At 37.8% G+C, this 15,995-nt stretch overlaps 1 protein-coding gene across 3 annotated transcripts in view; it reads left to right on the top strand.

Moving 5' to 3' along the window:
• LOC117172423 (zinc finger protein 521-like) overlaps window positions 1-15,995 on the top strand; it is a 151,946-nt gene that overhangs the window by 129,208 nt on the left and 6,743 nt on the right. For all 3 annotated transcript variants that reach the window (XM_033360345.1, XM_033360344.1, XM_033360343.1), the window contains one exon: window positions 8,430-9,009. In XM_033360345.1, coding sequence (XP_033216236.1) covers window positions 8,430-9,009 — 580 coding nt within the window. The remainder of the gene's footprint in view (window positions 1-8,429; window positions 9,010-15,995) is intronic.

Here is a 15,995-nt window from a genome sequence, read left to right as displayed (position 1 = left end):
GCATATTGTTGACACGCAGGGATGATTTTCAGGCTATTAACGAGTGAAAGCTTGGCACCAGCAAGAGCGCCGATGATAAGGATGATTAGTATAACAGAATATTCGGGGTACAATCGTTGCAACTCCCTCTCTTTATTTTCATTCTCCTTGGCTATGATGTTTTTGTCAGCTGGTGCTGAAAATTCGATAACGAACATGGTTCGCTTCTCGAAGTCAAGAAGAACCATGTCTGGCCTCGAGTGTGCAACAGAAAAAATGGTCGAGAATATAAAGTTCCAGTATATGCGGCACTTCCCATTCTCGACAATTAACTCTATTTTCCTAGGAGCGTTTAGAGGAGTGATATTAAGGTTAATGCCGTAAGAATGACAGAGATGGTAATAAAGCACTCTTAGTGCCGCATTGTGCCTTTGGATGTAGGTCGTTCTCGCATGAGTTGGAAAAGTAGATAGTATGTGAGCTAAATGCTCAGGGTGTGCATGGCACGCCTTGCAGCTATCATGGGGAATGTCTTGTTTCAAAATGTGGCGACGGTATGTTAAGGTGGAAATGGCACCGTCTTGGTATTCCAAAATGAAACCCTCCGTATCAGACTTCAATCCGGGCGATTCAAGGAAGGCAAACGTTAGCTCGCATGACATTGACTGATCCTCCACTTTTCTGTGGAAGATTCCCTGCATTCTCTTATCGAGGAACTGTTCACGAAAGTTTTTCTCTTGTGCTTTCTTAATCCGGGTTTTCAGGGGTGAGTCCTCGAGATAGATAAGATTTGATGCATTTTGCTCACCCCTAATACTGAAGTTAAGTCCAAGTGTTTCAGCCGCCTCCTCTGCTGCTTTGTTCAGAAACGCTCCTTTGCTCACTTCGTCATGATTCCTGACTATTTTAAGAAGATGGTCTCTTCCATTTACGACTCTATGTGCTGTACCCAGAATAATCCTGTTGTGAAGACATTCAAGATTCAATATTCCGCGACCACCTTGACGGTGTGCGATGTACAATCGCGGAACAGAAGACTTAAGATGCATGCTTTTGTTCATGTGCATAACCTTTTTTGTCCCGGTATCAAGGGATCTGAGCTCGTTCTTCGTCCATAGAACTACTCCAAATAAATAGGGTACTACCGTGACGGCAAGCATGTTCGTTGCAGATACTTTGTTCCTCGCCGACAGTTCGGAAGACCATATCTGCCGGATGAAATGTTTGTATCTGCTTCGGAGAGTATCCTTTATAGATGTAATATCCTGAATGCGGCTCTGTGGCACGTCCAGGTATTCATAAGTCTCTCTAGCGCAAAGGTGTCGTATAGCGCTTCTATCAACTAGCTCAGGATTTTCAGGGATGCCATTAAGTTTTCCTCGCTTCAAATAAACCTTGGCGTATTTGTCTAGCCCAAATTCCATTCCAATTTCGTTAGCTAAGTTTAGGGTCAGCCTATTTTCGGCAGAAGTATTGTACGCCCTTCCACCAACCACTCCGGAATGGGCTCTTCCGACTTTAAATATGAGGTGAAAATACGGGCCAAATGCTGATGGGTTGAAAAAAACTTATTCCACCAGAAGGTTTTGATACAATCTGGTCTCGGTTATGGAATAGTTCTTCATCCCTCTTAATACTTTTTTCAACTCCTCGGTAGTGATGGGTGGGCATTCTCGATCAGGTGTTATGAGGGCAGCACACAGCTCCTTGAAGCTGTTTATATTTTCTGAGTCTTCGTCCAGTCTGTGCTGCACTTCGTAGACTTTTCTCCATAATACTTCGACCTCCTCTGGTTTGGTCGGGTGGTCGACATAACTGGAGGGTCTTGGAAGAGTCGAGATGGGTCAGAGAGAAACTGTTGATTTTCTCTGACCCACCTCTCCCTTTGCTCTAGACTTCTCTTAGCGTCAGATAGTATCCGTATTCTCTTAAGAATATGCTGCCTGGTGGTCAGCAGCTTTCACTTGTTAAGTTTGTGATAACGGGTCCGGGGTTCGCGCGCGAACTTTCGAATCTTAGTGGTAAAATTCCTGCCAGATGTGATGTAGTCAATCACACACTGAATGCGGGACGCGTACTGTCTTGCCCAGCCTATCCTTATGTCAAGTTGATGCATTCGTCTTTTGGTCTTATGATCATCCGTTGGTTTTGTTTTACGGTTCGCATCGGCCAAAGCTCTCGCTGCATTATACATACAATAACTGATAGCCCACAGGTCAAATTCTTTGGAAAAATGTCCGCGAAGTTCGTCATCCATTTCAGCGAAATCTTTAAACTTGATAGAAACCTGGGTGTTGATGTTTCTCCCAGTCATAAAGCATCGCTCTTCCTCTATCGGATGCCTGTCGGCGGTTGGTGTTAGTGTCGCCTCTTTTTCTCTGTTGCCGGCTTGTTCTAGCTGTAGTAGAGTAGGCGTTCCGCTTACATAGCCCCTTTTTCGGAATAGTTCGGCATGGTTTCGCAGACGTTGCTGCGAAAAGTGCGATAGCTCTGGATGTTTCTCGCACCGAGAAACATGCAGCCGCGCCATGTAACCCCGTTCAGGGGCCACACTCGCATCGTAGCACTCTAGCAAGTCGTGATTCAGTCGTTCCGTCCACCTAAAGGCCCCGAGATTCTGCCGATCTATCGCATTGAATCCATTTTCATTGGCTCCCCCAGCTCTAGAGTAGTCGGCATTGTTGGCCGACCCATTGTCGGGAGCCCCGCGCGTTCTGTTGTTTTGAACCGCATTTACTACAACTATGTTTGGTGTTGTCATTGTTGTTCCCGCGAGAGGCTAGGGAAAGGGGTTCGTCCATCCTTGTAGAGCCCCGCATGCAAAGATAAGGCTGCGTACTCTGAGAGTTCGCCCGGTATCCTAGAGTCACCGTTCTAGACACCTCATCCAGGTGCCATTAAGAGTGAGAGAGAGAAGCTGCACGACATATAAGTACTAAGTTTATCCATGAAAAAACATTTTTTTCCAAATACTGAATGCCAGACTTTTACTATTAATTTCATTTATTAATAGGTATAAATATATATAACTTGTTTAAATCGTATATCTGGCACTGAGGAGGACCCCTATCCGTGGTAGAAACGTTTGCCCATCTAATAATTTAAGAAATGCATGTTTTATAATAAGGTATTTTCATAAGACCCTAATGCCAATGAAAATTTTCTTTAAACAAATTTAATAATTGGGTCAATTAAATCCGACATCTTAAAAAAACTAGTAAAGATGTCACTGAACAATTCTAAAAACGGCACTTATCACCGAGGGGACTTGACATCTCATTCTGGTAGAGGGGATAATGGATTTTATAGGAATATTTTGGACAGTTTCAGAGACAGTGTGCAAATCAACGCGACAATTAAATAATTACATTCAGTTCTTGCAAATTAAAGTAGCTTCGATGCTACCGATTGATCTGATCAACAATTTTTACGACTCTCAGAATTTAAAAATTTCAAGGTTTTTCGAAGAATACAAATGTAAGTGCTAACAAAAATTTGATAATTTGATTAATGAATCTCAACCTGATAGGAACACATTTTACAACATCAGACAGAACGATAAGTGGTTCAAAAATCTGTCGGATACTGTTATACCAGAAAATGTTGCTAAAGTCAAGTGTCTAGGGAAAAATTATGGAGTAAAAATAGAGAAAGATCAAACACCGGTGTACGATCTAAAAGCCAGTGTTGAATCTAATATAAAAAAATACCAGAGGTAGATCAGGATCGCGCTAGACTTAATATCGCGAGTAATATATGTGGGGTTATGAATTCGGGCTACGCTGTAATGTCAAAAATCATACAACCCTTGAAAGAAGTCAGACAGGCCGAAAAATTTGCAAAAGAAAACCCTAAGATTATTTTTGTTAGTGCGGACAAGGGTCATACTACCGTCGTGATGAAAAGAGAAGATTATGACGCGAAAGTTAATGCACGTTAAAAGAAGTAGGGATACAACCAAAAAAATTGCAAGGGAAGTCACAAAACTAATTAAAAAATGGGAATCGAAAAAATTTATAAATGAATTCAACGCGAAACAGTTAAAAGTTTATCACGCTAACCCTTCGAGATTATATGGCCTTCCAAAAATTCACAAGACAGGTTCCCCACTTAGAACGATCGTTTCTTATGTAGGTAGTGATACTTACCAATTGCAACATTCAACTAAAATATCATTGCAAATAATATTGAAGCTCCTAAATCGAGAGTGCTTAACATCTTCGATTTAATGAAGAAAATGAGGAATTTCAGGATCCCGGCAAATTATGCCTTCGTGTCATTAGGCGTGGTTTCCCTGTTTACAAATGTGCCGAAAGACAAGGTAGTCGAGGCGGTTCGTAGTAGGTGAAATCAAATTAGCGAAAAAACAAAAATTCCATGGACAGATTTTGAAGAAGGACTTCGGTTATGTCTGATTAGTACAGATTTTAATTTCAAAAACCAAGCTTATTTTCAAAAAAGAGGATTACCAATGGGCTCTTCCCTTTCACCGATTTTAGCAGATTTAGTCATGGACGACCTGGAAACGGGTATTTTACCGAAAATAGGTTTTTAAGTTAGTAGTTCTTACGGAAAACGAAGGAGAAAACGTTCTAAAAGTTTTTAATTCAAATAATTATGAGCTTAAATTCACGCTAGAGAAGGAACAAAATTGGACGATAAACTTTCTGGATGTAACGTTTCACAGGAATGACGTTCAAGAAATTAAGTGTAATTGGTATCGCAAACCCACCTGGTCTGGTAGATGCCTAAATTTTGATTCAAATCACCCACAAAAGTACAAAAAAGTGTAGTTATTAATATGGTTGACAGAGCCATTCTTCTTTCGGATAAAACATATCATCAAGAAAATTTGCGATTAGAGGAAGACACACTTCGCGAGAACTTTTACCCGGAAAAATTTGTTAAAGATAATATAAATTTGAGATTACATATTTTGGCCCAAATGAACAACGTAGAGTTGACGAAATAGTTCAAAACGCGGAAATTAGGTCTTTTATTAGCATTCCATATGTTGAAAGTCTATCTGAGCGAATGTGAGAGTTCTCGGACATTATGACATAAGTACGGCGTTTAAAAGCAAAAAAACCTTACGTCGGTCCTGAGGCCCACTAAAGATAAATTAAATAGGTTGCAAAATAGTGATATTGTTTATGGCATTTGGTGCAAAGGTCAAAATTGGAAAGCGGTTTACATAGGGCAAACTAAATGTCCGTTAGGAGTAAGGATTAAAGAACACAAGAATGATATAAATAAGGTCCCTAACAAACAGAAAATGCTCACTAAGCTTAGTATTGAGAAGATCATTTTTTCGATTTTGATAACGCGAAAATTCTTGCGAATGAATGTCACTATCGCAAACGTCTGATGTTGGAAATGTGACATATCGCTGGTAATGAGAATGCTATCAATTTAAGAACCGACGTGGAAAAACTGTCAAAAATATACTATCCTGTTATGAAGGGAAACAAATTTTGAGAACACTTGGTCACTACGGTTGTCGCCTACTAAAGGAAACCGGCAATCGGTAATCTCAATTTTCAGGTAGAATTATGACCACAGCCCCTTTTAATAACTAAAGCACCGTTCCTTTGAACCCCGTAAGTTGTAAAATCGGAGGACCTCTGTGAACACTGTTTCAGTTTTCTTCGTGATTTAAAGCGGAGCGGATGTCTCTAATTTTCTTTATGTCGAAAACTATCCTTTTTATATTTACAGAAATTCTGTTTTATAAAAATTTTCAATCGTTGATTTTGCGTTTTTTCCATTTACTTCATCCCAACACTTTAAGTGTATGTCTCTCTGCGACGTTGTTGTGATTTATGTGTTTGTGGGATTATGAAGTGTTTTACTTCCCCGCGATCACCTCATCCTTCTGCGACGGAACAGGACGACCACACAGAGAGGGAGTTGACGGTGAAAGAGAGAGAGAAGGGGAGAGTGAGAGAGGGGAGCTGCACGACATATAAATACTAAGTTTATGCATGAAAACACATTTTTTTTACCAAATACTGTATGCCAGACTTTTACTTTTAATTTCATTTATTAATTTTTATAAATATATATAACTTGGTTAAATCTTATATCTGGCACTGAGGAGGACCCCTATCCGTGCTCGAAACGTTTGCCAATATAATAATTTAAGAAATGCATGTTTTATAATTAAGTATTTTCATTAGACCCTAATGCCAATGAAAAATTTCTTCAAACACTGTTTACAATGTTTACAATTTTCTTACACCTACTTCCTCTCCTATTTTAATTCCTCCGCCTTACCCAACACCCCCTTCACCAATGCTACTGCCCTTTTGTCCCTGCTTTTATGCAACAATACCTCCATGCTTATCCAACTTCTTTCCACCTCTTCACACTCCTCCAACCAGTGCTCGACTTTTGCATACTTTTTCCCGCGCAGTTCACACATTCTCTTCTCTCTAGAAAGTCAGAACCTATTATAATGCTCCATGCATTCACCTCTCATCCTTGCTATAAGTTCCTGATTTTCTTTCTCTTCTTTCTCACACAAATATTGCGCTCTCTCCCTTGACATAATTCATACTTAGTTCCCGTGTAACCTTTACTCTCTTATTCTCTCCTCCCTTGCTTCCTTCTCTGTTTCCATGCCAATTCTTTTAACACTCCCTAACCAGCTTACTTCCTTAACCTCCCACAAATTTCTCCTCATATTTACACGCTCGACTCCCCCTTATAATCCCTAAACTCGTTCTTCCAGTTTGCCCCCTGACAATATAGTTCGGCGTATTCCTTGCCAACCACAATGTCCACTTTACATACCACTCCTGTATCCCGTTTACTTCCTCACTTACCTTCCATCCCCACTCTATAAAATGGACACTCATCACTAGTGAATCGAACAATTTTATTCTCCTTACAAAATCATCTGTGAACAACCTCTTTCCCAGCCCTCACACCTGCCTAATCACCATATTTGCCCTTCTCACTTTCTCTTTTATATGACCATCCTCTCCCCCATTCCTCCGAAACAGGAAGTCCAGGTACATAAACTCTTTCATCTCCTGAACCGCTTTTCCCTTCCACTTCCACTCTCCTCCTTTATCTCTTCCACCTCTCTTCCTGAAGACCATAACCTTCCAGTTCTCCGCCTTTAACTCTAGCCTGTTTTCGTCCAAATATCTTCTCAACCTCTTCATCATCTCGTTTAAAGCCTCTTCGCTCTTTGCCAGCAGCACTAGGTCATCTGCATATACTAGTGAGCATATCCTGACTCCTCTCACCCTAACTCCTCCTGCCACTCCGGCCGGTAGCTTACTTTCCATATCCGCGATTAAAATTGCAAAAAGTGTTGGGTTAAGCGGGCACCCTTGCCTCAACCCCCTATCCATTCAGAAACTTTGCACTCTTTATTAAATTTTTGGTAGCATTAAAAAAATAATACTTGAGTTCAAGTTTAAAAATAAGACACAAGAAATTAGAGTAGAAATGATATATTTAGCACAGGTTTTGTTTGTCACATATTGAATATTTAATTTAAAAGATGAAATACAAAAGTTTCAACTCTGACTCTCGCAATATTGAAATATTCTCATCAGCGAGAAAAGAAAAGGATGCTCGAATTATGCAACGCCTCGGGAATTTTTTTTAAACAAACATTTTGAAAATTCGCTAACTTCATCAGTCGCACAACATGGTAATGCTTAAGTCTTATGAATTTTATTTAAAAATATCTAGAAGTTCCCATTTCATCGAGAGTTGAAGTGAAAAAGACAGAATATTTTAATAAGAGAAACATAAGTTTTTTGTGAATAATTCGAAAACAAAGAAAGTGACAACTTTTTTAAGAAAAAAAGATGCGTAATTAAATTACCAATGCTGAGACGTATTTAGAAAATCAAAATTTGAAAATTTATTCCTTAGTGCTCTGGGGCCTCCTTACTCCAGTAAAATAATGTTTCCTATTGTTGTTGTAAAAAATGTATTCTTCTATTGCCCTGACTCCTTAGGCTGTCTGAGAAAATTTAACACCTTAATAGAAGTTTTTTCTAATGGCTTCAGCTTTTAGCTAACGTCTTAAGACATGTAAATCCATACACTAAGGTCAGTACTGGCCAAAAGACAGGACAAACACGAGTATATTTAATTATTAAATCAGCCATAGTAGAGGAACCATAATCTAGAATCATCTACGTTATCGTGTTCAGATAGTTTTAAATTAATTAAGTCACGCCTCAAAAAGGGATCTAACTAAAATTTGAATGAGATCATCTGATTTCTGCTAATTTCAACGTTCATACTTCATGAGACCTACCGAAATGATAATATTTGATTCCTTTTTTATAAGTGGTTCAATTTAATTTTATTTAACTGAAACCTGTGAAACTATCCGCCAAATCAATATCCTGACGACTGCTGTTGTTTTTCGTGAGGTGGAAATGGAAGATTAATTTGATGAATTTTTGATTTTTTTACAGATGCGGGATTTGCAACCGCATATTCATAAAAAAAGCGGAAGCAGAGGAGCACATCAAACAACACCACGAAGCTACGCAGAAAGCACGCCAGAAAATGATGCGATGTAAAAGGTGCCACGGAATTGTTGCTGCGATGTACGTCAAGTTACACGTTTGCTCACAGCAGTTCAAGTGCGACTATTGTGGAATGAGTTACTTCACGGAGAAAGCATATATTAATCATGTAGCAAACCACGGTGATTCTCGAATCCCTTTAATTCCGCAGGAACACAAGTGCACCATCTGTGATAAGCAATTCATTTTGGAAAAAGAACTTGTCGTTCATCTCTCTACTCATGACGACTCGAAGTCCCCTCTAAGGTGTAATGTCTGCAACACAGATTTTATCTCGGAAGAAGTTCTTGTAAATCACCTACAAACACACGATAAATTAGACTTCGAGAGACCTCTAAGATCGAAAAAGAAGAAACAAGATCGAATTGAACAGACTCTTGATTTCGAGAGGAAAGTAGCGATGCTCAAATCGGAAAAAAAAAACCAAGTCGAAGGGCCTAACAAGATGTATTTGCAAGAGAAACACGTAAGTAATTTGCGTTTATTTCACGTGACACGTTCTTCTTGTGTTTTAATAAAAACGAGAATAAAATTTTCGTGAAGTTAAATAGGACGCAACTACGCAAATAAAAGACAATTACTTTACGTAACAAGGTTCAGGGATCTCAGGGTTGGCTCTTGAAATCACAACGGCCGGTATACGCAAGAAAGATCTTTACAGCCGCACGGAAAACTGCACAAGCAGCGACCATCGAAATACAAAATTAAATAACGTGAAATGTTGAATCTCGCGCTTCGTGCTCGGATATTTCTTCTTTAACTGGAATGCTGGAATAAGACTTTATCAGAAAGATCGATTTTACCTTAAAATACATTTTAAAAAACTACAATACTTTTTTCAGCCATTTTTCGCTATCAAATTTTTTCGTAATTTGTACGGTTAAAAAAAAATGATTTTTAATGTTATTTTTCACGAATAAAAAAAAAACTACGCATCCTACCCCGAAGTGATTATTAACATATTTGTAGATATTTTTTGGCAACACAATTTTTGTTCATTCATATTTTTTTCGTATCTTGCAAAGTTTCAATACAAAATGGAATTTCTTAATTTTTTAAATTATTCTTTGTACAATCAAAATTTTAATTTTTGATATTTCAAGAAAATACGGAAAGCTTTTATGATCATTTTCTAGGGCTTTAAAAAAGCAAAGTTTTTCTTCTCTTTACTTTTTTGATGTCGTGCTTTGTTTGGCTTAAAATATGATTTTTTAAATCTTATAAATGCCATAACTGATCATTTTCATTTGATCGAAAAAAGTCATTAGGATAAATTGTTTGGCTTTCTAGGAGCTATAAATAGTTGTGCAAATATTTTCAATCTTAAAAAAAATGATCCCAACAATTTTGAAAATGCTTAACTTCTTGAATTTTTACCCGAAATGGCTGGTTAACAAACTGCGCAATGGCTTGAGAAACGGAATATCGTGACGTCATCCCGCAGTCACATGACGCTCGAAGTTGAATTATAAGTTAGTCGTCGATCCCTTTATCCAGGGAACGTTAGGAATCTCTGCTAATCTTCTAACTCGTTAGAACCAAACCCTGGTTACCATAGAGTTGTTGCCAACCTAAAAATTTTTGACAGGCGGTGACTTCGTAGCATGAAAACAGACATTTACAAAGGAGTGAATAATTGAAGCGTAATAATTTTATGTGAGTGCTCTTAAATAAGGGTACGACCTTCGCTCATGGTTATCTTGTATAAAGTTTTTTTCGCGAACCCCCTTATTTAAGTGAAAGATTTTATAAGTGACAGACAGTTAATTAAATCACTACATAGATCATATGGATCGAAATTAGGTCCAGGGAATTAGTTGGATAGAATAAGATCTCCCAATCACGCTCAAGTTCGATTAGAGTTATGTTAGGGGCAAGCTAAGAAAGTATTATAATCCGGGATATGATTTCATCTATTAACAGAACTCTTAAGATCGTTTACCTTCGAAATCCGACAGGAACGCAGATGTTCCAGCTCGACTCGCCTCGTATCCGGTTTGGGGTGATCCGATTAGAGGGACAGGGTCAACATAAATGATCAAGAATAAGGCATAATTTATATTGAAAAATGTAATTGTTTATTCAGTTAGTAGTGTCGGAAATTTTATTATTAACAACATATATACACCCTGCCTGTTGACCACAAAACCTAAATATTGCACTTCGGCACAATAGAACTCATTCTTTTTAGGGTTGATGGTCAATCCAAGTTCGCAAATTCTATCGAGGATCACTTCTAGCCAAAACAGATGCTTTTTAAAATTCTCGGTTACAACAATAATATCGTCAAGATAGGAGAACGCATTAGGTCTGATCTTGGAAGTGATAATCTTATAAAATAATCTAGGACTTAAAATCTCCCCCTGCAACAAGCCCTCCGTAACAGCAATAAATTTAGTGTACTAATTATCAACCCTAACTGATAAGGCCGCTTTATCATACAGGTTTTTATTGATCAATTTTACCACTAACCCCCATACGATGCAATTTTTCCCATAGCAGGGCATGCTTAACTGAAGGAAACGCTTGTTCAAAGTCGATGAAGATTGCATAAAAATACCGTTTTGATTTTTGCAAATAAATTTGAGAGATTGCTGCAAGAGAAAAGATATGGTCAATACAACCCCTACCACTGCGAAAACCTGTCTGCGCTTTGGGGATTAAATGACATTGTTTTTCACCTCCCAGTAGTCTAGCTTGTAATGTTTGAGAAAAAACTTGGTTATTGAATTGATTATTGCTACAGGTATATAGTTTAAAGGTTCACTTGGACAGCCTTTTTTGAAAAACATTAACATGAGAGATGTCGCCCAAGCGCCTGGAATGTTTTCAGTGCGTAAAATGATGTTATAGAATTTTTCCAAATAACTAATCCACGTAGCAAGGATCGCTTTGTAAAAATCATTTGATAGTCCATCCGGCCCCGGTGCCTTCCGGGGTTTACATTTTCGTAGGGCCATCACAATTTCCACAGATGAGATTTTCGCATCGAGTAATGGTTGCCTGCCAACTATAAAACTGATAACAAGCGTCGCTCGGTTCGGAAAGAAGTTTTCAAAATGCTGCTCCCAATCTTTTATCTTAAGCTTCATAACGCATTCAGAGAATGGTTTAAAACGATTAATCGTTTCCGAAAATATTTAGCTATTATTGGCGTTTTGGAGCTTTGCAATATTCTCGTTTTAAAAATTTCTCTTTTTTAAAAGGGTTAGTTTTCTGAAATCCGATTTCGTTGTAATATATTCATTTTTTACATCCTCCGCAAAGTCAAGACATTCTATATTATTTTTGTATCGGACATTCACTGTCCCGTATTTCATAACACTCATTTTGGCTTTGGTCGCTGATTCTTTAATTGCAAATTCTAGATTATAATACAAAGCTTGAGTATCCGAGTCCTCTAGGTTGATATTAATTCTATTTGAATCCTGCATATACTGTATAAATTCCTGTCTACTTTCTTCCTTCCACTTAAATAGAGTAACATGCTACCTCCAGACCCTGGATCCAACTGAGAGCCTCCAAATTGCACCAGACTAAATTTATAACGCTTTCACCCAATGTGTCTACAAATGTGTATTTAGCTGACGTGTATTTGGAAGTCCTACCATTGAGCATAATAAATTAGTTAGATTCCTTAACCTCAGTCTGTTGGTTGTCTTTTTTGTTCAAAAATTCATCTAGAGATGTTCGCTCCGGATAAAAATTCGTGTCCTCAAACATTTCACTAGCACCCTGGCTATAATTGCCTAATCTACAATTAAACTCAACGTAGATTAAAAACATATGGTTATTAAATTTAAAAAAAGTGATTTCAGCGTTGAATCGAAAGTCAATCTGATAAACTTAAAGTCTACGCCAGGCCTAAAATAGCAAATACCAATTAACAAATTCATATTATTAAATTTAGCATTTACAAATAACCATTCATCAGTTTCTTCGATAATCGAGGGGTCTTTAAGACATTTGCTAATACAGAGAGCTAATCCTCCTCTAAATCTGCCCCTTGAACTGTCTCTAACTGCCGATGACGTAAAAAAATGAACAAATTTTAAATAGTCCGGAGCATTAATAAATATATCATGTGGATGCCAAGTTTTAAAAAGCCCAATTATTAGATTATAAATATTAAAATTACCTTTTAAGAAATTCGCAATTCCATAACAATTCCAAAATAAACAATGGTGCTTAGTCTATAGTAATCCCTTCGTAGCGACTTCGTACAATCTAGGAGATCTGGGTGCGTTGAGACGACTTGTTTTCCTTTTGAAAAAATCTGTCTAGCGAACGTGACTCTGGCGAGATTTTCCTTTTTGATTGAGATTTGGTATTGGGTTTCGGTGAATTCCATGTCACCGGTGTATCCGGTATACTTTTTTCGACCTCCAACTAATTATCTTCAGCATCCAAGACATCGATTGCACCGAATCTCTTCCCGTCAATAATCAGTTTATCATAGCTTAGGGTAGAAATGCTACCTTTTTTCTAGCTTCTTTGAGGCAAGGAAGAAGAATTCTACGATCCTCTTGGACTCGTTGAAAGAAGTCCTCGGAGGCAGAAATAGAGGAATCACTCAGTTTTTTAAGGTTTTTTAGGATTTCTAATTTGGATTTGAGGGAGTTACATTTAAGAAAAATTGGCCTGGGCTTCTGTGGGTTAAATTCGCCTTGTATTTTGGCTTCTTCCAGATCAAGTGAGGTTGCCGAGATGTCCAGTTTGTTGTTGATAAGTTCTAGGATGCTTTTCTCCGTGTCTTCTTCCTGGCCATCCGCAAAACCAAAGAATAAGAGGCTATTTCTCTTTAGCATCCTCTTCAAACGTTCAATTTTAATGTCCTGTTGTTCTACTTTTGCCTGTAGGTAGTTCTGATTCGTTATCAGACGTTTTTTTCGCGCGCCAGCTGATCGAATTTGTTGTGCAGGCCATTCATTGAAGCCTCCATATTAGAGAGATGCAGCATCACCTATTCAAAGTTGTTAGTCGATAAAGAAGTTTCCGACATTTCTTCTCAGAAAATAAATCCTTATTCGAAAGTTAACCTCAAAATTGAATTCGACCGAATCTTTTGCTCTTTAATCTAGATTGTACAGGTGTTTTCTGCATCACCACAATGTCACACACGGTACATCAGCTCCTACAATAACTTGCCTCCTACTAAATATTCCTGGTATACCGGTTATCACAATTACTCATAAAAAATACGAGGAGCAATTCAGAACGTGTCTACTCTGTACGGTTGACGTCACCGTCCTCCATGTTTTTCTAAGTAATTAAATACATAAAATAAAAATGACATTATTTTTAAAGCTTACCTAAAAAACAGTAAATTGAAAATCCTGAAATAAGTACACGAAAAAACACGTTTTCTTTCCGTTTTTGATTCCTTTCACAGGTCAATTTTTTCCGTAGTATTGCGATAGGCATTGTGATATCTTTCCTTTTTTTCCATGCCCATATCTCTGCTCCATAACCTAATACGGGCCATATCAGCGTATCAAATAACCACATTCTCCTTCTCCATTTTTTAACCTTTTTCCTATCCCCCATATCTGTTTCATTACCCCTGATGCTTTTTTTATTCTTTGTCTTACATGAGCTCTATGATCTCCATTCGTTTGCAAGATATATCCTAAATATTCAAACTCTTATGCTTCTTCTAACTTTATTCCCTTCCATCTCCCTGTCCATTCTTTCTTCCTTCCCCCTCCTTTTCTAAACCTCATTATCTTTGTTTCTTCTACATTTAAATTCAGCTTTATCCCATCTAAGTATTTCTCTAATTCTGTAATTAAAGCCGCCATCCCTTCTTCATCCTCTGTCACCAACACTATATCGTTTGCGTATGCCAGAGTATATATCTTTTTCTTCCCTATTATAACTCCTCCCAAAACTTTTCTCGTCATTTCTTCTTCCAAGTTTGATATTAATATATTAAATAACAGTGGGCTCAGAGTACATCCTTGCCTCACACATCTCACCAACCAGAAACTATCTCCTATTTGCTCTCCTACCTTTACCCTGATTTTTTTTTCTCGAAAAATACTCGATACTCTCTTTATTAATCCCTCTCTTCTCCCCTTTTTACCATAACTTTTTCTATTTCGCCTTGGTCTATTGAGTCAAACGCCGCCTATAAGTCCACGAAAATTGCTATCATTGTCCCTTTTTTCCTTTAAATCCTCTTATTTACTAGATTGTTCAGAACATTTATGTTGTCCATTACGCCCATCCCTTTTATAAACACTGCCTGATTCGGTGGCTCGATCTTTTTTTCTTTAACTTCTATCTTCAATCTCTCCGAAAAAACAGTTACATATACTTTATACAGTGTAGGCATCAGCGTCACACCCCTATAATCTTTAACCTCCTCTCCTTTGCCTTTCTTTACTATTGGTATAACTGCTCCTCTTTCCATAACTCTGGCCACTCCTCTCCTCTCGATACGCGATTACACATTATCCATGCCCATTCCTCTAATTCCTTCCTTCCATATTTCCATGCTTCATTTGGAATCTCATCTATACAAGGTGCCTTTCCAGCCTTCATTATTCCTAAAACCTTAACTATTCCTGCCGTTGTTATGTCTTCTTCCTCATCTCTTTCTCTACCATATTGACCTCCCTTTCTAACTTTTCTCTCTACTCCTCCTAGCAAATCCAAAAAATATTTCTTCCATTCTACGATTTCAATATATTGGTTGACTCTTTTTCTTCTATTTCTTTCTCTATTTACTACCTTCCATAACTTTTCTTCCGTCCTAGCCTTCTCCGCCTCTTCCTTAAACCTTTTTTTATGTTCCTCTTTCTTTTGATCACACAACTCAGGATAATCTTTCTTGTTTTTTCCTATATTCTTCCCCATCACTTTTTTCTTTTCTCCACTTTCTTCACTCCTTTGTGACCTCCTTTTACAACACCACAATTATCACCACAATTATCAATTATCATTCTGGGCGCGAAAGGCAAGGGGCGATAACGTAACAGAGCTTTTCATATAATTAATGACAATCAATTGTAATGCTCTGGCAATAAAACTAAATTAGCTAGTGTAGGCATCGGCAATAAAGTGGATAAAGGATATAAATACGCATGAAGGACAAATAGAGGAGAGTACCCAAATATGAGATACCAACTCTGTTTGGCGTGATTGTTGGAATTCTATGCACTGAATTTTTAAAGTAATATAGGTCATTTTAAAGGAAATTTACTTTGACATAAGGGGCTCAAATAAAAAATTTTATTAAAAAATTTTTTATGCAGAAAATACAAGAAATGTAAAAAATTGCTTTTTCCAAACTCGTCAAACTATTCTCATAATATGAGATACTCATATTATGAGAATAATATGAAAAATCTGAAAAATTGCACCCGCTTCCAGCGAAATCGCGGTAAAATTTCAGCCATAACCACGTCTCACAACCGTGAGATAGGTGGTTACAGTCTGTAGAGGAAT

This window comes from Belonocnema kinseyi, chromosome 5, assembly GCF_010883055.1.
Source record: "Belonocnema kinseyi isolate 2016_QV_RU_SX_M_011 chromosome 5, B_treatae_v1, whole genome shotgun sequence".
NCBI lineage: Eukaryota > Metazoa > Arthropoda > Insecta > Hymenoptera > Cynipidae > Belonocnema > Belonocnema kinseyi.
This window is presented reverse-complemented; position numbering and strand designations above follow the sequence as displayed.